We start from the raw sequence: 27,500 nt of genomic DNA, 5'->3' as shown, positions 1-27,500 counted from the left end.
TGCAAATTCCGTACCGCACTCGTGCACCGTCCTAAACCCGCCCGGAAGCTTCGTCACAACGCGCCGTTCAACTAGATGCTCTGCGGTTTCAGGCTCGTTACCACAACGGGTGGAGAACATGTGTAAAGCGCTTTGAGAACTTAGCGGATATTGAATTGTATAAAAGCTTAAGATTTAAATTATTTTTATTGTTGTTTTCGATGATATGTTGTAAATATGAAAACTTGCACACACACACACACACACACACACACACAGAGAGAGAGAGAGAGAGAGAGAGAGAGAGAGAGAGAGAGAGAGAGAGAGAGAGAGAGAGAATGCGTTTACCTGTCTAAAGTGACATCACAATAATTACTGTGGCACTATAATGAAAATAGAATTAAAAGAGACTTATTGTTTTAAATGTTAATTAAAGAGATGTGCGACATACTTTAAGAATCCAGTGAACCTTATGTATGTAATTTGCACATTCAAACAAATTATGTTCGGCTTGTTAAATCTGGTTTCCTAATAAGGAGAGTGATTTTCTTTTCATCTATCAATCCAGCTGGTCTGTATCTCTATTTGAAGATCATTCAATTTTTATTGAGATCAGAACAAAACAATTTCCAAAAACACTACAGGGAAATTCAGAAAAACTCGAAATCTTTATATAGACGTGTGCTGTTGAAATGTTATTATCATAATAATTATTATTTCTTATCATCGGACAAGTCGATGCGTCTTAAGAGGCAGATATAATCGTTTTATATTTCCTTGTTTATTTTGGATACTCCTTAATTAGTTGTTCTGATAGCGGGTTTGGGGACTTCACTGGGAACCATGAATATCGAATCTATAAAATATCGATGAAAAGAGAGGATATACGCGAAAAGAACAATGGATTGAAATGGATTCATCTAATATACTATTTTATCCATTTTCATACAGTAATGGAGTTTTATACAAGAATCACACCAAAGCGATTGACACAGTTAAACATAGTGCCACTATAATAATTACTTCATACACTTTGGCTATGGCGCTATCCAGCACGCCTAATCATAGCTCGGTGGGTAAAGAGAGAGAGAGAGAGAGAGAGAGAGAGAGAGAGAGAGAGAGAAGAGAGAGAGAGAGAGAGAGAGAGAGAGAGAGAGAGAGAGAGAGAGAGAGAGAGAGAGAGAGAGAGAGAGAGAGAGAGGAAACAGTAATAATCCTGACTTCATCCGGGGACCGATACCGGTTTCTTATCTTCAATTGTGATGCGAGTGCTGGATCTCCCAGTTTGGAAAAAAACAAATTAAAGAAAAATAAAATAAATAACAACCCTTAATCCCCCCCCCCAAGAAAAAAAATAACACAAAAAACCCCTGCCCCGCATAACCAACCCTCCCCCCCCCCCTCCCACAAACCATCTTAAATATCACAAATGAAAAAAAAATAAAACCCTACAAATGTAAAATAGATGAAAAATTTACCAAAACAGAACGAAAAGAAAACCCCTAAAAAACAAAAACAAAAAAAAAAAAGCAAACAGACAAGAAGTAAAACTAAACAAACAAACAAACAAACAAAAAAAAAAAAGAACCAAAAAAAAACCCCAACAAACAAACAAAAGAAATACATCAAACAAACAGAACAAACACCAAAAAAAAGAAAGAAAAAAAAAGAAAAAAAAATAGAAAAAAAAAAACCAAAACAAAAAACAAAATACAAGCAATACAGTACTACACAAAACAAAAATACACAACTACAAACAATAAAAACAAAAGGCAAAACAAAACAAGAACATAAAAACAACAACAACAAATGCATATTAAATATTATGTTACAGCAAAAGTGCCACTTATTTGCAAATAATATGTGCACTTAATTAGGTCACGGTCATACTTTATGAATCTACTAACTACGCATACCACTAACCCACAACAATGACCAATTTCCAAACCCTTTCCTGTACTGTTATTTAGGAGGACCTTCCCAGTACCACCAACATCAACAGTGAAAATGATACCAAAGATAAAAAGCAAGAAAAACCAATCATGGTTTGTGGTAATCAAGAAGCCAGGCCAAACCGAAGACGCAAACGATACTTGATAACAAGATATCCAGGTGAGGGTTCACTGTAGTATTGCTTGTATTGGGTCATTAACTCACTCAACTCTAACACCGACTATATCCGTAATATGCCCGGGGTTACTTTTACCTCATGCTATTTATTACATTTTTCTGAGACAAATTATAGGCGTAGTATCAAAGCTAATGTTCTTAATGTTTACATGTTCATGGTTGTTGAATAAAAATATCTATGCAGATGCTCATTTTTAATACATTTTTTTTTTCCAATTTTGAAAAGTAGCAAAATTCTCTAGGATTGAGTGAGTTAAATATGAATCCGCCCCCCCCCCCCGCACCACACACACACACGCGCGCGTGCGCGCCTATTATATTTCTCCTTTGAGGGTTTTTTTTTTTTTATCATTTTCATAAAATCAAAATCATGGCGAAAAATAAACAAAAGAGAGATAGATGGGTAGATAGATAGATAGATAGAGATGGATCGATAGATAGTTATAGATAGAAACATAGATAGATAGATAGATAGATAGATAGATAGATAAATAGATAGATAGTAGATAGATAGATAGATAGATAGATAGATTGATAGGTAGATAGATAGATAGATAGATAGATAGAGATGATGATGATGATGATGATGATGAATATGATGATAAGGATGATGGTGGTGGTGCTTCTGCTGCTGCTGCTGCTACTGCTGCTGCTACTGCTGGTGATGATGATGCCCAAAGATGTTCTATAATATAATGGTATATTTGATGATGCCTATAATATATATAAAATGCGACCAGTTGTGTCAAACAACAACCTAAACTTGAAGACCAGAATGAAAGTAGTAGAAGCATATGTTATAAGTACCCTTTTATACGGTTGTGAAACGTGGACGCTTGACAAAGAATGTACGAGGATGTTAGAGGCATTTAAGACTTAAGATGTGGGTGTATTGAAGAATGTTGAGGGTATCATGGACAGACAGGTGTACGAACGAGGAAGTGTTGGAGAAGGTGAAAAAGGGAAGAATACTGATCGATAACATCAGAAAGAGGCAGTTACGCTTTCTGGGACATGTGTGGAGAAGAGACGGAATAGAAAAGTTGGTAATATCTGGGATGATCGAAGGAAAGAGAGCTAGAGGAAGACAAAGAATGACTTATCTAAATAACCCAAGAATGGCCAAATGTGACTTAAAAAGCAACACAGATTTCGTGCGCACCGCAGAGGATCGTGATTCGTGGAGACAGCTGACCGGCAACGTACTCAAGAGTACAAGCCACGATGGGTGATGATGATACTATATATTCATATTTCAGTCGTCATGTGTTTTTCAAATAGATAAATTCATTGGAGTGGCAATACTCTGCTGTTTCCAATCATTCAACACCTTGACTGACTCCATACTTCCAGGCCCAGGTCCCTTCAAGTATAAAACGTAATCTGTTCTAATCTGTAACTGTTGAGGTCTTTATCGTAGTCTTGACTGCTGGGTATAACACGTCAACATCCTCCCATTAAAAACACAACACTAATTTATCTACAGTAAGAATTTGATATGGGGAAGGCTGGATGAAATGGAGATATCACCATGGACTGTTAGAACTGATATCACTGGTATCGTATCAGATTTATGGTGGAATCAGCCAAGAGAGAGAGAGAGAGAGAGAGAGAGAGAGAGAGAGGGAGAGAGAGAGAGAGAGAGAGAGAGAGAGAGAGAGAGAGAGAGAGAGAGAGGTTGAAAACTCGAGCTTTTATATAGCGCAATATCCACTTGGCATGCTCAAAGCGCGTTACAAGGAGCATCGAGCTAACAACAACACTTAACACGTAGGACGAGTCATGGTGCTTGTAAGGCGCCATTACAATGCTCTTTTTGGCAGAAACAACGCTGTTATTGTTACTCATTTTACAGTAAAGTATCACGAGAGAATGTGAGTAAAGAGAGCTTTTTCCAAGGGTTCAAGTCTCTACCGCCCGCACCGGGACTCGAACCAGAGACATGCAGGTCCGAATGTTGTTGTCATATCAGAAAAACCGCAAAGCCGCACATACACAAAAACACAAACATTCAGACACACACACACACACACACACACACCCACACACACACCCACACAGAATTGCACATTTGAATGACTATAGATTTCAACAAATAGAATATGACCTCGATAGCAGAATGGGAACCGTTTATCATCTCTTGGTTAGATTCATCGCCAGGTCATTAGTCAAAGCACCATACTGCATTCTACTACGGGGCGTCTAATTGGCAACCTGTACTGTATTAAATAAAATTTGATTCATCATGTCTTGCTGAGGGAATTTGATGCGCTGTTGGCTGGGTAAATAGTTGAAATGGTAATATGGAAGATACCATTAACACTAAAAATAAAATAAAACAGGTTTATTTATCCCGCCAAAATAAAGGCCAAAATGTGTTTTGTACTATCATTTTACCAGTGTAAAATATGGAAGGATTATCGTTTACACTAACTGACAGGGAACTTACCAACCTATATTGGTCTGGTTTTTGTAACCAAATTACAAAAATATTAATAAAAAAGTCTGAAAACTCTAAACTCAACAGAGCAACTAATTTGTATTTTTTATTTCAAATATGCCCTTTAGATTATTATCCTGGTAATTTTTCAAATTATATTTTCTAGATTTTATTCATTTTTTTCATGCCTTCGTTATCTCCTTCCAGACGGCCGAGTAAATAAGTGGGACAGCAACAGTCTGACGTGGGCTCTAGAGGAACCATCCAGCCAATTTGGATTGGCGAAGCAAAGGTCAGTAGACTAAACGGTCACTTACCTGTACGGGGTTTAACCATAGCCATCGTTAACACTGACAAAAAAAAATAACGCCCAAACACAAGTCTTTGGCCACGAAAGAAGTCAAATCGTGAGTTGTATTCAAACGTTCAACCAATGGAATCACTTGTTTCCTTGAGCTCTACTAACGACAACTCACTTGGCTCTGCACAAACCCAAAAAATGACGCCAAACTATAAGTCTTAGAGGTTCTAGTATCAGGGTGACAAGTTAATGATGGCTACGGTTTAACCCTTTCCCTACGACATTTTCGTTACGATACAAACAACATTCTTTTAATTCAGATTCATTTTATAAATCACAATCTTTGAAGAAAAAGCGTTGTTATACAGGGACTTTTTCCCTCTGCCATCTGTCCACGAAGTAAGGACGGGGTTTGACGGCGTCAGAACATTTTCTGGAAAAAACTTTGCAATAAAATAAGGTCATATCCAACAGGTAGCAAGTAATCGTTATTGTCCATTTGAGTTATAAATATCGTAATGAATTTCTGCCCCACTTGCCGATCGCTTCCTAATCTTCTGACTGGTACGCTTTGGCAGCTTCTCTGATTTGTTGAGTGAGTTCTTTGCACTGATGACGGTAAGCTGCGATGGATCTCAGATATTCTAAATTCTTTTGGCATCTCAGTTCTTGTGTCATTGAGGCTTGAGGTCTTTATTTCTCGTAGTGTATATTATTCTTGTTGTGGGTCTGCCTTTGTGTTTGTTATGTCGGCTTGGTGAAAAGAATAGCGCCATCGCCTTATTTGCTGGAATATTTATGTCTCTCCTTAAAATATGTCCAAATAGTCTCCATCTTGTTTCCAAATATTGAATCGATAGCGATGTATTTTCGCATTTTATGTAGGCTACAGCGATTTGTTACTTATTTTGGTAGGGTATTTACTCTTCTGAAGATTTAGAATTCTCCTGAGCTGTTTCTTATGGAAGGCATCTAGTTGCATACTACTACACAGAAAAAAGGAGTGTATAGTAAGTGTTGAAAAATAGTCTTTAAGAGTCTACACAAAGATGTCGTACTGACCTTTTTACATCACCTTACTGAATAGCAAAATACATTCCGCCATATCTGGTCACAGCTTCACATTCACGCTTGTATTCTTCTGAGAGACAAAATAATATTACAAAACAAGCAAATGAAACAAAATATAGAAAATGAAAAACAAAGATCCTAATACCCCCCCAATCAATAATCAAAAACAAAACAAAAAACAAAACAAAAAATAAAACAAAAACAATAACATAAAACAGACCAATACCGAAACAAAAACACAAAACAAATCTAAACAGAAAAATCAAAGCAAAACAACAAAAGAATAAAAAGAAAACAACACAAGAAACAAACAACCCCCCTCCCCACACAAAACCCAAAAACACAAACGTGTTTTGCCAGTGTTCACCAATATTCATAATTACTTTATTCATTAATTATGATGATGACGGTGGCCACATCAATGGCTTGCTAGTTTATTAAATAAACGATTGGCTAATTGAGAGAGTGAGCCCATAACGATATAAACCACGGGCTATATTTGTTTATATGAATTATTGTTGCGTGGGTTCTGTCTAATGTCTTGCGGCCATTCTGATTCTGTAATGAGGGCTTGTGTTTATAATGATCCACCCGTGGAGTCATCTTTACCGTAATCTGGTAAAGAAAAGACAAGGGGAAAAAACCCTCAAGTATTTAAGATTTTGGCCAGAAAACTCATCCTCCTTCAAATATCGACCGATTGAAATGACTCGCATTTTGTTTGTTGAAAAACTCTCAAACCGGCGACTTTAAATAAATAATAGTCCCAGGTTTCAAATTTTATTTTACAAGATGAGGGTTATTTTAATCGATAGATTTTTGAAGAACGGGTTTTCTGGCCAAAATGTTAAATAAGATGTTTTCTTAGAGTACGACAGATCTGTCTTAGTAGTTCTGACGTTGAGTAATGACCGATTTCATCGTCAAGGTGAGCAATATAGATATATATAGACTAGTAAGATATAGGATATTATTATAGGTCTTCATTTCATTTTTCGTGCTCTTCAATTGGTTAATTACAAAAGAAATCCTGAAAAATTGTTAAAATACCCCCACCCATGGGAAAAAAATAATCCCAACTATCCCCCATCCACCCTTTTGACTGAGGTTTGAAAAATAAACAAGAAAAAAAAAACAACAAAAAACAAAACAAAAAAATAAAAACAAAAAAAAAGTTTTAAAACAAAAACAAAAACAAAACAACCAAAAAAGTAAACCAGGCACAACAAAAAAAATAAAAAAATAAAATAAAAGAAAAACAAAAAACAATGAACAACAACCCCCCCCCCCCCAAATAAAACCAACCCCCCCCCCCCAAAAAAAAAAAAAAAACAACAAAAGAATCCAATCTCCCCCAAAACCCTAAAGAATGAAATGCGAATAAACAAAAGAAAAGAAACATCATAAAAAAAGACAAAAATAAAAACAAAACCAAAACCCGAAAATAAATACCCCCCTCCCCCACAAAAAAAATACAATAATTACAAAAAAGGAAAGAAAAACAGTACTCCCCCCCCCCCCCCCAATAATCTTTACGTCGAGTTGAACAAAAAAGAAATAAATAAATAAAATAAATGAAAAACAACAACAAAAAAATAACAAAAACAAAACAAATAACAAAAAAAAAAAAAAGAAAAAGAACCTTTCCCCCGCCCAAAAGACAAAAACAACAAAAAAAGAACAAAAAAACAAAACAAACAAAAACAAAGAAAAAAAAATACAAAAGCAAAAAAAAAAAAAACCCAAAAAGAAACCAAAAAAAAAAAACCCCCAACAAAATAAAAAACAACCAAGCAATGATATATGACGAATTGCCTCATGTCTATTAATTCAAAGCCAATGCACATCAGAAATTGATAAAAACATCCATGAAATAACTGTGAAAATAGTAATCGTTTAAATAATACCAGTACTTGGGGAAAAAATGTCTCAATGGTTTATTTTGAGATAAACTTGAGGTAACCAAGAAATGAGCCGTATTGCAGCCCTGGGAATTGAGCAGTGCTAGTTACGTTTTTTGCAAGAGATAGAAAAGAAGCCAGACTTGAATAAAAATCCTCAGCGAGACAGTGAAATATGCCTTATCCACTCGACCATCTCGTCCCAATTCCTCCTAGCCACCATAATCTTATGATATTAAGCAAACAAACCAGATTTCGATTAACCCTTTATAGCCGGGGTTCGATATTTTTACAAAAGGGGATTATAATACTTTTCTTGCCAGAGCACAATATCGGCTATACGATTTATAATAACAAAGATAATAGTATTAATAATAATAATAATGATGATGATGATGATGATGATGATGATGATGATGATGATGATGATGATGATGATGATGATGATGATGATGATGATGATGAGATGATGATGAATAATAATAATAATAATATAATAATAATATAATAATAATAAAATAATAATGATAATAATAATAATGGTAATATAATAATAATAATAATAATAATAATAATAATAATAATAATAATAATAATAATAATAAATAATAATATAATAATAATATAATAATAATAATAATAATAATAATAATAATAATAATAATAATAATAATAATAATAATAATAATAATAATAATATTATTATTATTATTATTATTATATTATTATTATTATTATATTATTATTATTATTATATATCTATATAAAACTTGTCCATGATGACACTTAAGGCATACAAAAACATTCCAGATTTTGAACATACGTGTTTGACAAGATGAGAGCCATGTCTGTTGATCCGATTTTTGAAGCTGACGTCTTGTCAAAATAGAAAAAAAGTGTTTTATAACTGTATGGCAACACTGTTTTTGATCATCAAAGTTCCGGGTAGACGAAAGAAGGTTTACATTATAATAGTAAATAAAGTTAGCACTGTCAGCCATTTTGTTTATGTCTACTGAAAAGCCTAGCCCATCGCCATCTGTCATCCCTGCATGCCGGAGTGCTTACATCTGGTCGTAAAATGACCCAAATGTGATCATCGCCTCCATTTGGTATGATGCTGGGATTAAATGAATGTCTAAAAATGAAATTTAAGTTGGAATCTTCATAATTATGGATTAATATATAAATTTATCCTGTCCCATGTTTCATATAATGAGACTCAACGCCTCAGAATAATACTTCGTCGGGTTGAACTAGGAACTGAAAATTGAATATACAGCCAACAATATTAAGAGATCTTGTTTGAGTTAAGTTGCTTAAAGTGAGACAAAACACACACACACACACACACACACACACACATCCACACACATGCACATACACATACATACATACATCAAAATAAAAACAAAAACAAAATCATTTCCTCTGTTACGTACGCATGCATTAAAAATCCAAATCTATACAACTTTTGAACTTCCATTCGTTTTCAGCATCAAGTTCTTGACCATAGCACGACTTTATGAGTGCTATTATCAAGAACAAGTGCCGAAAACAAACACAAGTTCAAAAACGATTTTATTATACCTCCTATTTAAAACTAACAGTCAGCGAAGATTATTATAGAATAAATTCAGAAATTGTGTAATTATTTAATAGGACCTTTAATTAAGAGAAAATGTCATTAATAAACAAACCGTTTGATTGTATTCTTGTGCGACTGAACTTTTATTGAATTGGGTCAGCATAACTTGTTACGTCAATAATAAAATGAAATGGGAGTAATATATAGTCTACGCAACAATGTGATGTTTTTTTTTCATGTTGACACTTTAAATTAAACTGAAATCAACTTCTAATCTAGACTTACTTAAAACTTATATTTACTCTTATGTTATTTTCATTTTAATTACTTTAACGATGATTTTATTCGTGCTTAATGATCTGCCCGAAATGTGATGACGTAATTACACAACTAATGTATGTGTATGTGTTTGTGTGTGTGTTTTTGTGGGTGTGTGTGTGTGTGTGTGTGTGAGAGAGAGAGAGAGAGAAGCATACATACATATACATACACATATATATATATATATATATATATTTATATATATATAGATAGATAGATAGATAGATAGATAGATAGAGAGAGAGAGAGAGAGAGAGAGAGAGAGAGAGAGAGAGAGAGAGAGAGAGAGAGAGAGAGAGAGAGAGAGAGACTAATTATAAAGTGTGCATCTATATTTTTAATTCAATTCAATTGTTTTGCCGTCTTCCTTCTTAACTTTAACGAATTCTTTGTTTTATTAGTGGTTTTGGAAGAGAAGGGGTGTAATTGTTAGATCAACTCATGTTTTTTTTTTTTTTTTTTTCTTGGGTTATAAACACTCGTTTTGATTCCAGATTTTCATTCGACAAGCTCGTGAAAGTCTTTTATTAAAACCTGTGTTTGTAACCCAAATAAACTTGCTTTACTACTCAACTATGCAAACGCTTTACTATTGGTTGAAGCTGACATCGATATTTATTTTTAAAAATCCTTTTTACGTACTCCATCTTCAAACATTGCTAATATCTACGCTGTAGATTACATACAGACCTTGACAAGGTCTAGACTGTCGCAAAAGTACTGGGTATATAATGATGAACCAAAGCAGTTTACTATCTTATTTCATAAAACACTTATTTTTATTTTGGCTGAAAAACGTCTATGTATTTCACATATGTATTTGTTTAAAATGACCCTCAGCTTGTCAAACGAGACGAGAACACTTTGAACTCTCAGGTTTGACACTTTTTGACAAATCGAATGGCTTTTCAATCAATCATCTTATGAAGTTAAACGTTTTCTGGATAAAATGAAAAAGAGAATATAGTCGTGTACGGATAATCGGAAGAAATGTCTTGGAATTGCTAACATGTATCTATGGAAGTGTTTGGCCATTTGCCAGATACCGTGTTATAGCCTGCCGTGTTATATGCTTTAAGCATGAAATATCACTCAGCTTTATCTGTTTATTTACGACTATGTGAGAATGCATATCTATCTATCTATCTATCTATCTATCTATCTATCTATCTATCTATCTATCTATCTATCTATCTATCTATCTATCTATCTATCTATCTATCTATCTATCTATCTATCTATCTACCTATCTATCTATCTTATCTATCCATTTATCCACCTACCTACCTATCTATCTATCTATCTATCTATCTATCTATCTATCTATCTATCTATCTATCTATCTATCTATCTATCTATCTATCTATCTATCTATCTATCTATCTATCTATCTATCTATCTATCTATCTATCTATACATTAATGTATGTATGTATGTACGTATGTATGTATGTATGTATGTATGTATGTATGTATGTATGTATGTATGTATGTATGTATGTATGTATGTATGTATGTATGTATGTATGTATGTATGTATGTATGTATGTATGTATGTATGTATGTATGTATGTATGTATGTATGTATGTATGTATGTTTTGTGTAGGTTAGTATGTTTGTATGTATACATGTATGTATGACATGTATGTATGTATATATGTAGGTTTGTGTGTATGTATGTATGTCTATCTATCTATCTATTTATCTATCTATCTATCTATCTATCCATTTATCTTTCTATTTATTTATCTATCTATCTATCTATCTATCTATCTATCTATCTATCTATCTATCTATCTATCCATTTATCTTTCTATTTATCTATCTATCTATCTATCTATCTATCTATCTATCTATCTATCTATCTATCTATCTATCTATTTATCTATCTATCCATTTTATCTATCTATCTATCTATCTATCTATCTATCTATCTATCTATCTATCTATCTATCTATCAATCTATCTGTCTCTATTCTTATTTGAATTGTCGTCGACAACGACCACATCGATCTACCGATCATTGCAAGGGGAATCTCAATGTGTGTGTGTGTGTGTGTGTGTGTGTGTGTGTGTGTTCGTGTTTGTGCTCGGATGAGCGGAAAGTATAAGTTTACAGATGTTTGCTTTCCAAGAATAGCAAGTGATGGTTTTGGGGACACATAATTACCAACTATTTCAGACCATTGCTGCTTGGATTGTCAATGCCATCATTTTCGTAATCATTTACTTAGTCATGTTCGTTGTAACAAAGAAGCAATGAAATAGACTTGAATATATGAAAAAGTCGAATCTTGTAACATTCCAACCGAAATAATAATCGCTTCATGTCCAGTTTCTAACAATGGGGGGATGACCTATTTTATGTTCAAACTGCTTATCACTACGAAAAATTCGAAAAACTACCAAATTTTGGCTCCATTCTCAGAACTTCATAGCATCTCTAAGTTATTGAAAATTAAAGTTGATGCCAGTCTACATAATTTTAATGATTTTGAAGTGTTATTTCACCATTGTGAGGATAAATAGTTGATCTAGCGATTATTATTTTCATCATCTAAAAATTACGAATTTTTAAATTTTCAAGTAGGCAGGTCTGTATTTTCTCATGTGTTCGGGTCATTGGCCACATTGCGAAGTGTGTTCAAAATGGCCTACATAATAAAAGTGTTCACAGTTTTTGAAATATCTACCCCCTTTTTCAGCTTGACCCATTCGTGTGCTAACATTTTTATAAACAAAGCAGAGTATTTACATTTTACAGAAATATCCAACTTTGGACAGCCCTCGGTTGGACGAACACTTTACTTGAATCGCTTCCATTGTTCACTATGTATATAATATGGACTGAAATGAGAGACACAAAGCATGGCATAGTGCATAATAGAAGGAACGGAATTGACGTCACTCAGCTCTTTGTTATTTTTTAAAATCAGCTTTTTTATTTTATGAGTAGATCTAGTTCTCGCTAAAGTATATCAGCCAGACTATAAACTTCAAGGTAACACGACATAGTTTTGTGTGTTGGTACGTTATATTCGCTGGCGGATGTGATGAGTTTTTTGGCTAAAAGCATAGCATCAAAATCCGCCCGGCGGATGTTGTGAGTTTTAAAAAAGCTAAACGCAAAGCATCAATAGGGAATGCCCCGACGAGGATTTCATGAATCATTTATTCATTTAATCCTTCATTCCTTTTGGACTTCAACAGTACATCTCCTCCGTATTCTGTTCTGTGTCTTCTTCTCCATCTCTCCCCAGGACATTCCAGCCAAACTTCACCTCTTCCTCACAAGACCGTCTCCATGTTTTCATTAAGTCGTGGTCAAATTTAAATGGTTTCGACTTTTAAGATATATTTGCATGATTTGTTTGTTATAGCGGAATGAGATTAAGTGCGAAGGTGCAAAACTCTTTACTGTCGTATTTTGGAAGTCCCAGGTTTGAGACTTTTTGACAAGAGTCATTTTAATTGTTCCATATTTGAAGGACGGGTTTTATAAATTAAAAAAAAATCTGTCTCCTTTTCAGAGTACAGAATCTATGGGTTTCAACAACTCGCCGTCATCTCAAGCATTCTTTTGTTATGCTCCTGTGCTGTGATTGATTGTTGATTTGTTGCTCTTTAGTTATTTCTGAAAATGTGATCAAATTGTGACCGGTGACTTGCTCACATACACTATGATGGAATTTCCACTTGATTAGTATCTCTATGATGTACCTACTCGCATTCGGAATGAGCATTGATTTTTAAAAATAAGTATGATGATAATAGCAATAATAATAATAATAATAATAATAATAATAATAATAATAATAATAATAATAATAATGATAATATAATAATAATAATAATAATATAATAATGATGATGTATAGTAATAATAATAATAATAATGATAATAATGATGATGATAGTGATGATAATAATAATAAATAATAATAATAAAATATAATAATAATAATAATGTAATAATAATAATATAATAATAAAATAATAATAATAATAATAATAATAATAATAATAATAATAATAATAATAATAATAATAATAATAATAATAATAATAATAATAATAATATTGATCCGTTACCTTTATTCATCCTAAGGTTAAGTTTGATTTTAGGGTCTATTCCAAAGGAAGACTCGATTAACCACTACGTCAGCCGCAGTGCAGCGTATCTGTACTTACAGTGTGATTTATTTTATTTGTATCCATGCTGCTGATATACAAAAATATTGATCTTATTTTGTTTTCATTTGTTAATCATTTTGAAAATCTGATTTAACTTAATGTTATCTATTGGAAAATTCCCAAAATAAACTTTGAACATGAACCTAGTTTAATGCCTTTTTAACCCTCTACCCCTCGCAGACGGATCATTCAAGAATCTCTTCGAATTTGGAGTGATGTTTCGCCCTTGCGATTTCGAATGGTATCTCCATCGAATAGGCCAGATATTACGTTCAAGTTCGCAAGGAGAAGACACGGGCCCTCGTTTGATCCAGTATTTGATGGAAAAGGTGTGTATGTTTTAAATGTACCAAAGTTCCATGATATCTTTGTCAATATCATTTCATTATGCCGTGTTGGCAGCTCTGTTTTTTTTTAATTTTTATTGGATCGGCCGTCGCGGTAGGGAAGGGGAATGGAGCTGGGGTTGAAAAGATCCACAAGAAAAAATAAGTTACAAAAATTTTGGCCAGAAAATTTGTCCTTGAGATAGCGATCGATTAAAATCTCAGCCATTTTCTCTCAAACCTAGGACTTCGCAAGTCTGACTCATGAGCGGAAACTTCCAATTCATTCATAATCTAGTCACCCAGGAGTAGACACGTTACATCTCTCTCTCTCTCTCTCTCTCTCTCTCTCTCTCTCTCTCTCTCTATCTCTCTCTCTCTCTACATTTTTATTTATTTGTTTTCAACGTTTCTTTGTTTGTTGTTTTGTTACACCCGAAACGTCCATTTTGCGAACTCTTTCTAGTAAGTGTTTTTACGATCCCGGGCTTTAGGTGTCCCCCTCCCCCTCCCATTCTCATCGCTCATTACTTCACAACGTCATCACTTAGAGATTGGCTGGAATAAAAGATCCACCACGCCTGCCTCCCCAGTGCTTTCTTTTTGCACTCTACTGAAATTTATACTTCGAACGTGAGCTTTTATATAGAGCAATGTCCACTTAACGTGCTCAAAACACTTTACAGGAGATCCCTTGCCGACATCAACACGTTACATGTAGGACGAGACATGTCGCCTGTTAGGCGATATTACAGTTTTTCGGACAGAGACAACGCTGCCATACCACAAGACCATATTATAGCCACACATATGATTCTGAGTTGGAGCACTTGAACGGGGAAAGACAGACAATTAAACGCATTTGCCATGTATATAAATGGATATTGTTGATTTGGCTGGTCTTGGGCTGAAATTGAGATTGAAAAAGTTTTTATGTTGTGCTGGGCAGGAGTGACATCGTCACAAAAGGTATCCTTGAAAGAAATTGAGCCGGAAAGAAATAAGGAACTTTAATGAAAATACCTTGTCCTCGCGTCACCTACATCATGCAACAACCAATCGTAACAGCTGAAGCTAAAGATCGTCGCCATCAGAGCAATGACACATCCATGCACTTTGCAAGAACCAATAACGGCTGACACGCGTGACTGGTATAGTGAAGAGAGCAACGGAAAAGGTCAAGCTTTCGTTGGAAAGTTCAAGTGCTCCAACTCACTCAAGTGGCCATTTAGATCAAGCAAGTGGCAAATAATAATAATATTATTACATGTCTTTGTTTTTAATATTTTATTTCTCTATGTTTTCCTCTTCGTCATAAGTACGAGAATTGTCATTGTTTGGGAATATGAAGTTGTCTGCTCTGAAAAAGTGTTTGTAATACGTCTTTTTGCTGTTGTCATCTCATTATTTTAAGGATTACATTTTGTATTGTGTGTTTGGTGGTGAAATCGGGTGAATGACCCGGTCAAAAAAAATGCTTATCTTTCGGAAAACAAGATAGACGTATAGAAGACGTCTAAATAATTGAAAACGTTTTGCTGTAGCATTATGATAGCAAAGTGTACCAGGTGACACCTCTTAGTTACATGGATGGTTCTCGTTACAACATCATATCGGTTAACCACTATTTTCAACGAAGCACTGATTTCAAGATTGAACAACTTCATGCCTAGGGCCCATGTCCGATGACTCTAGCTACGATTACCATTTTACCATCCTTGTGATGGAAGCTAAGGACATGGTACGCTGGAAACTAATCCCATTCTCTCTCTCTCTCTCTCTCTCTCTCTCTCTCTCTCTCTCTCTCTCTCTCTCTCTCTCTCACTCACTCACTCTCTCTCTCTCTCTCTCTCTCTCTCTCTCTCTCTCTTATTTTTTATTTTATTATTTCAAGGTACCATTGTTTTATATCAGGCACATTAGTATCGTTACCGTTTTTCATGATTTACGGTATCATTACTTTGATGATTGGTTTCAAGTCCAAATTTATGGGTGAAATTATTTTTTTATTGCCCTGATTCTGAAAATAAAAGTAAAAAATCGATACCGTTGAACAAAACGACTGCCTTTGACAATTTTGGTAAAAACTCATTTTTCACTGACATGTGGTACTATATGGGCTTATAGTCTTAACATAATATAGTATTGGTCCACCAAATCACCATGCCCAATGCGCTTACCAATTCCAAATGTATCCCCTCGTTAACCCATATGCAACTAAATTCAGTACTTATTTACCCAGCTTCATATCTAAACCATCCACAACCGTATCACGTCTTGTACTATGACGTGAAAATTAGACAATTTCAGTCAATACGACATGCAGGTATATGCAGGTCTGATAATCCAACTTAATTATGGACTTGATTTAACATTGCTAGTAATGGACTAATTTGTGCTGGTTTGAATGTACATTTCCATTACAGCAATGAGCCCATAATCAGATCTGCATGTCCATTTTATACAAGTTGTTTAATGAGCATTCTCATAAATTGTATTAATCCAGACTCTAAACGTTTAATTACACAGTTTCATTTATGTGTTGGCACGTTATATCCAGTGCCGATTATATTTATTCACACCTTACATTATAATCTGTACTCTACTCTGAAAAAAAAAACCCCAACATATTTTAAGAATTTTGGTCAGAAAATTCATCTTTTAAAATGACCATTGTCTTTCCAACAACAACAAAAAAAATAAACAAACAAACAAACAAAAAACCCAAAACAACCCCCCCCCCCCAAGCAAAACAAAACAAAACAACAGCAAACAAATTCAAATACGGGGCTTGTAACCGGGTTTGAGAGTTTCTTTTATTATTATTATATTATTATTATTATTATTATTATATTATTATTATTATTATTATTATTATTATTATTATTATTATTATTATTATTATTTTATTTTATTTTATTTTGTTTGTTTGTTTTTGTTTTGTTTTTATTTTTTAATTTTTTTTTTTGGTTTTGATTAGTTGCTTTAACGGTGAGGGTCTTATTAATCGATCGATATTTGAAGGAAGAGTTTTCTAACCAAAATATTTTTCAAATGTGATTTTTCGGAGTACGTCAGATTTGTGGATATCGGTTTGTAGGTCATATCCAAATTCGAGTGTTTCTATTGATGTGAGTAAGGTACTTATATTGCTTACTCATCTTCAACTAGGGGAGAGAAATCAGTAACTTGTGACTTGTAAAAAAAAACAACAAAAAAAAAAAAAAAAAAAAAAAAAAAAAATAACAAACAAACAAAAAAACCCAAAAAAAATTAAAAAAATACCAAAACAAAACAAAACAAAACAAAACACGCATCCCCCCCCCCCCCCAACCCCCCCCCCCCCCCCCCCAAAAAAAAAAAAAAACAAAAAAAAAAAAAACAAAACAAAACAAAAAACAAACAAACAAACAAAAAACCCCACAAAAAGCAACAACATTTAGATAATTGAAACAATCTAACGCTTTAATTAGTGTTGTTATTATAACATAACACGACTAATTCATTACAAAGGGTACCTACTCATAGTTTTGTTTTCACGTTCTAAAGAAAGGTAAATAGGTACTCGTAATCTGACTTTTTGCCGTGACCACATTTTATGAAGAAGGAAAAGAAACACATAAACAGGGGGGAGAAATCAATAACTTGTAAATGGTAGAAATTGAATAACGTTAATTTGACTCAATCAAGTTTGTCCTAGCGTTAACTCACTTAACCCTAACACCGACTATATCCGTAGTTTACCCGGGTTACTCTTACTCCATGCCTATTTATTACATTTTTCTGAGACAAATTATAGGCGTAGTATCAAAGAAAATGTTTTTAGTTTTTACATGTTCATGGTAGTTGAATAAAACTATCCATGTATATGCTCATTTTTAATAATTTTTTTCCCATATTTGAAAAGTAGCAAAAATATCTTGGATTGAGTGAGTTAATAAAGATCGGAAAAAAAAGCCTGTATCAAACATCGCCAGACAAAGCGAGAAAGAAAAATACAAGAAAAAAGACACACCCTAAAAAATCATTTTTTCCCCCTTGTATTTTCTTTCTTGCTTTGATTAGACCATACACACCGTTTCATGTATGTATTTATTAACATTAGAAAAAACTTGATTGTGTCAAATTAAATAAATATGTTATTCATTTTCTGCCAGTTACAAGTGATCGATTTCTCTCTCCTGTTTATGCGTTTGTTTTCCTTCTTCATAAAATGAAATGTTACATCGAACCAGAGATTGTGATGTTTATTCATTAACTCGTATTTCATGTCTCCGGAGTCCGCTGTTTTCTTGAATGATTAAAGTAGTAGTAACAAGGCTTGGGCAAACCGCTTTTTTTAATTCTTGCCAGAAAATGTTTTATTTTAAAGATCATAATCTGACCCCACTTTTTAAATACTCGTTAATCGAATATTGATAAGAGCATTTTGTTTAAACTTAAACTCAAACTTAAGCATTTATATAGCGCAATTTCCACTTAACGTGCTCAAATACATGAAGAGTGTTAGGCGATTATTACATTTTTTTCCAGACAGAAACAACGACCAGGTACTCATTTTTACTAGAGTACGGTGAGAGAATGCGAGTAAAGAGCATTTTCCAAGGACTCAATTATGCCCCGCTCAGACCGGGACTCGAACCCTGGATCTTCCGATGCCGAGGCGAGTGTCACACCACAAGACCACATAACCGTTTAAGACTTTATGATAAGTTGGAACGCCGTATCAATCTATGACATAAAATTATATGAAATTTATGGCTTAAGTGGTACTTTATCTCTTGTCGTGTTGTTCGGCGTGGTCAGTGACCGACCAGACATGTGACAGAACTCTCCATCCTGAGTTGTGTTCTTGGGTAAATCATTTTATACGCATTATCCCATTCGACTCAGTTGTGAACAGGTACCCGGTTATTGTAAGTGCATGACGGACAGTGTTAGTGAGATAGCATCATAAGTATTTCTAACAGTAACAGGCGACTTGCTCTGAACGAGATAGAAAAATGGTTTCATATGATCTGATGATGTAAATGTTGCTGCTCGAAGCTCGAAGATATAGATAATAATAATAATAAAATTGTATGTAAACTTCAATTTAATTACCAAAACATACCAAATGAACGTTTCGAGATTCCCCTTTATCAACAAAACAGGATGAATGAAACACCACGGATGATTGAGATCTGATGAGGGAATGAATGCAGCCGTGTGAAAGGCATTGAGTATGATGAATCAGGAGAAATGTTCTATATTATGTTCATAATCACTTATTCATTCAAACCTCTCAGCACCGTCGGGTGCTTGAGTCAACAAGAGATCGCCAATATTCTCGGTCTTTCACTGCATAGGCTGCAGTCTACAAACTGAGGTCCTGGGTGTTTAGTTCTTCCTCTCTCTCTCCTCTCTCCTCTCTCTCTCTCTCTCTCTCTCTCTCTCTCTCTCTCTCTCTATTTCTCTCTCTCTCTCCAGTTCATCTCCAGGTTTCCTTAGGTCTACCTCGGTTCCTCTTTTCTTGTGGAGTCCAGGGTAACGATAAAGAAGGAACGAAATTGGCGTCACTCAGCTCTTTGTTGTTTTTAGCCAGCCATTTTATGAGCAGTTCTCACTAAATTGTATTAATCAGACTCTAAACGTTTAATGTTACACAGTTTCATTTATGTGTTGGCACGTTATATCCAGCTGGTGGAGTTATGAGCTTTCTCCCCCTAAACGCAATGCATCAAAAATTCTCGGGACACAGTCTGCTGACATGCTGCAGGCATGACCGAATCAACTCCACCGTCTGGATCTGATGGAGTCTGTAATTGAGCCCATCCCAGATTACTGTAAATCCTCATTTCAAATGACATTTGGTCAGAAGATTCTTAAGATTAAAAACAACAAACAAACGAACAAAAAATAAAAACAAAAACAATAAAAAACACACCAAAAATAAAACGTACGTAATAATGTATAGAAGTATTTAAAAGAAAAATCTGGTTTACTTGAAACAAGGCATTTGTCATTTCACGCCAGGACAGTGATAAATAATAATGTGAAATTGAATGTAAGCTTCAATTTAATTACAAAAACAGATCAAATGAACGTTCCGGGTTTCCTCTTTATCAACAAAACAGGATGAATAAAACACCACATATTGAATGAGATAATGTGGTCGTGGCGTAGTTAAGATGAAAAAACAAAACATTGGTTGGCAGGAAATAGCATGCTCCTTTGTAAGGAAGCTTGAATTAAAATAGAATGCTAGATATTTCTAAAAGGTGCGCAATTAATTAAGTGAAAAGAGGGGAGGCGGGGAGGAACTGTGTAATGCAGTTTAGAAAGTGAAATATAAAAACGTGTAGACTGTTGTTGAAAATAAATACAAAAAATAAAAAATAAGGGATGTCGGTATAAGTATAATCATTAGTGGTAGCACCAGCAGCAGAGAAGGAACAGTAAGTACTTTTAGTAGTAGTAGTAGTAGTAGTAGTAGTAGTAGTAGTAGTAGTAGTAGTAGTAGTAGTAGTAGTAGTAGAAGTGGTAGTAGTAGTCGTATAGTAGTAGTAGTAGTATAGTAGTAGTAGTAGTAGTAGTATAGTAGTAGTAGTAGTAGTAGTAGTAGTAGTAGTAGTAGTAGTAGTAGTAGTAGTAGTAGTAGTAGTAGTAGTAGTAGTAGTAGTATTAGTAGTAGTAGTAGTAGTAGTAGTAGTAGTAGTAGTAGTAGTAGTAGTAGTAGTAGTAAGTAGTAGTAGTAGTAGTAGTAGTAGTAGTAGTAGTAGTAGTAGTAGTAGTAGTAGTAGTAGTAGTAGTAGTAGTAGTAGTAGTAGTAGTAGTAGTAGTAGTAGTAGTAGTAGTAGTAGTAGTAGTAGTAGTAGTAGTAGTAGTAGTAGTAGTAGTAGTAGTAGTAGTAGTAGTAGTAGTAGTAGTAGTAGTAGTAGTAGTAGTAGTAGTAGTAGTAGTAGTAGTAGTAGTAGTAGTAGTAGTAGTAGTAGTAGAATAGTGTCAGAATAGTGACACATCAGACGGAAATCGTATAAGTGTTTTCTTATTTAGAGGTGATATTATAATATTAGGTTTAAGTGTCGAAGTAGAACCTCATGTCATATTAAGACGACTTATGCATCACTGCACCTCACAGTCAAGCGTGCATTTTAAATAACTGTAAAATGATGCATCTTATTACGATCTGATTTATGAGGGGAATTTTTCCTCATTAATTCTATTCCTTATAATATTGTGTGTCTGGCAATAGCTACTAAATATCGCTTTTAGTCCAATACTTCTATTGTGTAGGGCCCTACTCTTTTTATAACAACATTATCACAAGCCATACTCGTTATTGCTCAAAGTCACGTTTTATCCTTACTAGTAGTAAAGTATCGTTCGGCTACACTTCTATGTTCAAGGTATCAATCCAGGTTCGGAAGTCATCATCACATTTGTTGATGGTTTCAAATTCCCCTTCCAGTTTTGTCTCTGGGCAATCTAGTACGAGGTGGTTTGCATCTTGTGGTGCTTTGTTGCACTTTGGGCATGTTGGTGATCCTGGGAGCCCCCATTTGTGCATGTTGGCAGCTGTTCTTGTATGTTTTGACCGTAGTCTACCCAGTATTTTCTTGGTTGATCCTGTAGACCTGGGAGACTTTTACAGGGATCTTCAATTAGTTTCCCTCCTGTTGGCTTATTCCTTTTCTATTCCTCTCTCCATTCCTTACTTAACTGATTCAAATAATTCCAGCAGCGGACTCATCAAGAATAATCAATGTTCTTCTCTGCCCCCCCCCCCCCCCCATACACACTTCATCACCAGCGTCCAGTAACAGACCCAACATATACGGGCATGCTTGGGGTCCCGGTGTGGTCCGTTCTGGAATAGCAGGAGATGTTCACATTGACGACGACGACGACTGGTCTGAGGAGTACAGGCTGAAGGGAGTGATTGTCCACGAGCTCGGACACTCCATGGGTCTGCAGCATTCGGACAGACCGGATGCAATTATGTTTCCGGTGTACCGGGACTCCACGGAGTTGGCAGACGATGATATCAGAGGGATACAGTTCTTGTACGGTAAGATTAAACTGCCTGAAGCCCGCTTTGCGCCTATAACACTAATCCGTCATGATTAAAAAAAAAACAAAAAACAAAAAACAAAAAAACAAAACAAAAACAAAACAAACCAACAAAAAACAAAACAAGAACAACAACAACAACAAAAAACAAGAAAAGATAAACAAAAACCAACATACTTTTAAAATGTGATTTTAAAAAGGAGATCTCTTCTCCTTATTCCACGTAGCTGTCGACCACACCTGCCCTCTCAAAAAAAAAAATCAAAAGAAGACGGAAAACAAAACAAAACAAAATAAAATCGAATTAAAACACAAACATAAAAGCGGACACGACAAAATAAAATTAAAATCACACCAAAAGAAAAACAAACACATAAACAAAACAAAACAAAACAAAAAAAAACAAAACAAAACAAAACAACAACAACAAAAACGAAACAAAAAGAAGCGAACTAAACTAAAACAAAACAAAGTAAAATAATAAAGGAAGAAATAAATAAATTCACTAATGTTATGCCGTTTGAAATATCGTTGGCTTAAGATATATTTTCAGAGCCACTATGCTCATGGAGCCGAAATTCATACCGGTTTTTATAGCTTGAAACGCACAATAGCAATGGTTTGCTACCCTTTGGATAGGACGCTAGTCTATCGCAAAGTACTGTTGGCCAGATCTAACTGACCCAGCTACCCAATCACTGCTTGGTAGACAGGGGTCGGATAAAAATATCGACTTCACCCGGGATCGATCTCGGTCTCTTTGCGGTGAGTGCTCTACCAACTGAGCTATCGTGGTCCTCATCGTTGACATAATGTCAATCAACACATGCAGGTCATAAATGCAAGTCATGACTCATAAATGGACTGCTTGGTTTAAATATGTGCCCCTTTAACACTAAACACGCACCAGTTTTGCCAGTTTCTCCGTACGACATAATTGTAACTCCAATACATTATGCAAAAAAAAACAACAAAAAAAAAAAACAACCAAATAAATAAATAAATAAAAAAAATAAAAATTATGAAGTGAATAATAGAATGAATAGATAGATGAATAAAAAAATTAATAAAAATTAATAAATAGATAGATAGATAGATAAATAGATAAATAAATAAATAAATAAATAAATAAATAAAAAATAAATAAATAAATAAATAAATAAATACATACATAAATAAATACATTTGCCTTTTTCCTTTACCAGTTATTGAACTTATGCTGAACAAAACACGACGCCTTCACAATAAAATCTATACAAACTTTTTTCACTCTTTGAAACATACTTCATGCGCTTCCTTTGCAAATGACGTTCTCTCCAGGTTCAAACGGCCGTCCCATAACCTCCAGACCTAGACCAGCGACCACCCAACGGCCCTGGACTCGGAGGCCCTACGTGACGACACGGCCCGAGGGCGGGGACAGACCATACGTGACCGTCACTCCAAAGCCCAAAGTCATCCCAACTGTGGCCTCGGACTCACCGTGTAAAACCAAGACTATCAATGCTGTTGTTGAAGGTAAGGAGCTGGGGATGTGATGGCGTTCATTGACAGATTTCATTTCTGTTAGGACAGTTTGTATAAAATATTTTTTTTTCTATGGAACGCTGTATTTTGGCGTAATAAATAATAGAATTAAAAAAAAAATTCTTTATTCATCCCATAGGGAAATTTGTCTTTAGGGTCTATTCCAAGGGAAGACTGAAATAACCCAGGCGTCAGCCGCAGTGCTAGGGAGAGGTGACTTGCTCAAAGTAACAACGCAGAGCGGGTATTCGAACTCGGTACCTTTCAAATAATAATATATAGTGGCCATCACAGGGGAGAAGAAAAACATCTCGACTTCATGCAGGATCGATCTCAGTCCTTTGCATGTGAAGCGAATGCTCTACCAATGAACTATCGGGACCCCATTCCTGCAAGTAAGCACTCATTAATAGCATAGTTCACCCTGACATTGAGGCAGGTAGGCGGAGGGGTCATAATTTATTTTTCTATTTAATACTAAACATCTGTAGTTTAATGATTCTATAAACACAAGAAGTAAAATTGTTAGCGTGAAAAATATTTTCGTTTTGTAAAGTAGATAGCTCACTTGAGCAAGCACAACTGGTCGAGGTTGTTTTATGCTTCAAATTTTCGAACCAAGACTAATTCAAATGTATATATCATCTATCCGTTTCTATCTCAGATCCATTCAGCGACGTTCCGGGTTTGTACTATGTAGTGGTGGAGGATCGAGTCCATCATATCATGTACGATGGCACCCATCTCGGATCGTCCCCACTTACAAAGGCTTTCCCAGGAGTTCCCGAAAACCCAGACGTTGTCTTTACAGTAAAGGAAACGAGAAGCATCATTGTCATCAAAGGTAATACCTACGCTTCAACAGTCGTACATCACTTCCTCGTAATGACGCATGGTAACTAGTAACGGCTCTAAACTATCGAACAATGCGACGCCCTTATGAAATATTTCTCCGACGAGCATAAAAGCGTATCCAGAGGGGAAAAACATTATAAATCTGATCATGTTTTTGACTTTTACACATTCTGATCACAAGACATATGAAAAGTTTTAGCCAGCATGAAGAAAAAAAAGTACAGATTTTCTTTGTTTAGAACCACGATGGCCGCCGTTGCTGGGCGACGTGACATCAGACTATTGAATCCAATTGCCTCTAAATCATTTCGGACAACTGGATTATTTATATTTCTTCCTGGAATGCTTCGCGACAATATCCGTCAATGCCGCGCGGAAGGGCATTAAAAGAATTGTTTCTATATGCGGCTATGTGGTCTAGTGGTATGACACTCGCTTTCGGATCGGAAGGTCTTGGGTTCGAGCATCGGACTCGGCGGATATTTGAGTCCTTGGAAAAGACTCTTTACTCACATTCTCTCACCGTACTCAGGTGTAAAATGAGTACCTGGCCAATAACAGCGTTGTCTTTGTCCTAAAAATTGTAATATCGCCTAATAGGCGTTATGTCCCGCCCTACATGTTAAATGTTGCTGTTGACCAGTTACCCTTGTAAAGCGCTTTGAGCACATTTAGTGGATATTGCGCTACATAAAAGCTAAATTATATCAGGTTTAAACACTTTTTCTGACTCCTTCTATGCATCATGAACGCACATTGCTTGGTAGATTTCTGCCATAAAATGCTAAAGATCAAATAGGGAGAGTACTAAATGGAGCTTAATTAAAAGTAAGAAAATTAATCTGAATATCACGTTACATCCCTCTGCCCCGAGAAAGTATCTTGACTTGTAATTCTCCAACTTGCCTCGCTGTTTCATTAGGGATTATTAGCGAAATAGTGGTGTTTAGTCATAATTTTTCACGCAGCAGCAGCAACAGTAGAAGTGGTTCTAGTAGTAGTAGTAGTAGTAGTAGTAGTAGTAGTAGTAGTAGTAGTAGTAGTAGTAGTAGTAGTAGTAGTAGTAGTAGTAGTAGTAGTAGTACTAGTTGTAGTAGTAGTTGTTGTTGTTGTATCGGTGATGGTGGTAGCAGCAACAGCAGCAGCAGCAGTAGTAGTAGTAGTAGTAGTAGTAGTAGTAGTAGTAGTAGTAGTAGTAGTAATAATAGTAATAGTAATAGTAGTAGTAGTAGTAGTAGTAGTAGTAGTAGTAGTAGTAGTAGTAGTAGTAGTAGTAGTAGTAGTAGTAGTAGTAGTAGTAGCAGTAATAGTAATAGTAATAGGAGGAGGTGCAGCAAGAGAAGTTTTGTCTATCCCTATCATCATCATCATCATCATCATCATCATCATCATCATCATCATCATCATCATCACCATCATCATCATCACCATCATCATCATCATCATCATCATCATCATCATCATCATCATTATCGTCACCAATACCACCTCCATCACCACCGCCGGTACAATACATTCCAACACCTCCTCAACTATCACCGATTTCTATAATAATTCACCACTTGTATATCCTAATAGACAAACAAAGCTGGGAACTTACAAGATCGGGTCTGACAAAAGACAGTCCCAAATCATTGGATCACATCAATTTCCCAGAAAAGCCCAGCTATAACATTTTGCTGTTCGATGCCGAGGGGAAGAAACGCCGCTATCTATTTGGGGTAAGTACTACGAAGGCAGTTTGACACACAATGAAAGACATTAGTTCATTACTCGCAATACGGCACGCAGGAAATGGATGGCCGAATTTTATCTATATTACCTACAAAGTCGGTAGATCCCATGAGCAGTGATTTCGGCACGCTCAGATTCCAAAACGGTTTTTGTTTTGTTGTTTTTTTTTGGCTTCTCCCGACTCCCGAGAGTGTGCTTGAATATAGCGAGTACTGTAAAAGAGCACTGGTTACAAATGTACTTAAGAATATCCAAAGTCAATATATTTTCTTCAGTATCAAATAGCAGATTAACGAAAATGGAAACAAATTTCATATTTCATTATCATGAGGTTTTTACAAATCTAATGCTATACAAAGTTTTATGAAAATCTATCAGAAGGTGTATGGGATATTAACCAATACGCTTCAACAGTCGTGACGTCACTTCCTCCGTAATGACGCAGAGTAACTTAGTAACTGGCTCTAAACTATCGGAACAATAATGGCGGACGCCCTTATGAAATATTTCTCCGACGAGCATAAAAAATGTATCCAGAGGAGAAAAACATTATAAATATGATCATGTTTTGACTTTTATATATACTGATCACATGCCATATGAAACGTTCTATCTAGTCAGTATGAACAATAAAAAGTAACGATTTTCTTTGTTTAGAACCATGTTGCTCGCCGTTGCTGGGCGACGTGACGTCAGACTATTGAATCAAATTACCGCGCATTTGAGTTTTGAAACGAACTATAAAATTCGAGTACCCCAAGAATGCTCCCCAATACGTAATCACAGCATGCTCTTTCGAATTCCAGAGCAAGTAGCTGTTTCATTGTTATTTTACTCACTTAAAACATCAAAACATACAATAAAACAACAACGAAACAAACAAAACAAAAAAAAAAACAAAAAAAAAAAAAAAAAAAAAACCAACTAAACAAAAATCAAAAACAAAAACAAAACAAACAACAACCCCCCCCCCTAAAAAAAAATCCCCAAAACACAAAAACAAAACAAAACAGCAAAACAACCCAACAACAACAAACAAAACAAAACCAAAAAATTACAGCGCATTTGAGTTTTGAAACGA

General features: G+C 35.0%; 1 protein-coding gene across 5 annotated transcripts in view; it reads left to right on the top strand.

Moving 5' to 3' along the window:
• LOC144968718 (stromelysin-2-like) overlaps nt 1-27,500 on the top strand; it is a 68,468-nt gene that overhangs the window by 33,811 nt on the left and 7,157 nt on the right. For all 5 annotated transcript variants that reach the window (XM_078907332.1, XM_078907331.1, XM_078907333.1 and 2 more), the window contains exons 3-9: nt 1,950-2,091; nt 4,757-4,841; nt 14,106-14,254; nt 22,044-22,301; nt 23,624-23,821; nt 24,495-24,674; nt 26,264-26,406. In XM_078907332.1, the coding sequence (XP_078763458.1) occupies nt 1,950-2,091; nt 4,757-4,841; nt 14,106-14,254; nt 22,044-22,301; nt 23,624-23,821; nt 24,495-24,674; nt 26,264-26,406 (1,155 nt within the window). The remainder of the gene's footprint in view (nt 1-1,949; nt 2,092-4,756; nt 4,842-14,105; nt 14,255-22,043; nt 22,302-23,623; nt 23,822-24,494; nt 24,675-26,263; nt 26,407-27,500) is intronic.

This window comes from Berghia stephanieae, chromosome 3 (genome assembly GCF_034508935.2).
Source record: "Berghia stephanieae isolate SIO BIC M18660-M18661 chromosome 3, UCSD_Bste_1.3, whole genome shotgun sequence".
Classification (NCBI taxonomy): domain Eukaryota; kingdom Metazoa; phylum Mollusca; class Gastropoda; order Nudibranchia; family Aeolidiidae; genus Berghia; species Berghia stephanieae.
The sequence above is the reverse complement of the archived record's forward strand: the minus strand, read 5'-3'. Positions and strand labels throughout refer to the sequence as shown.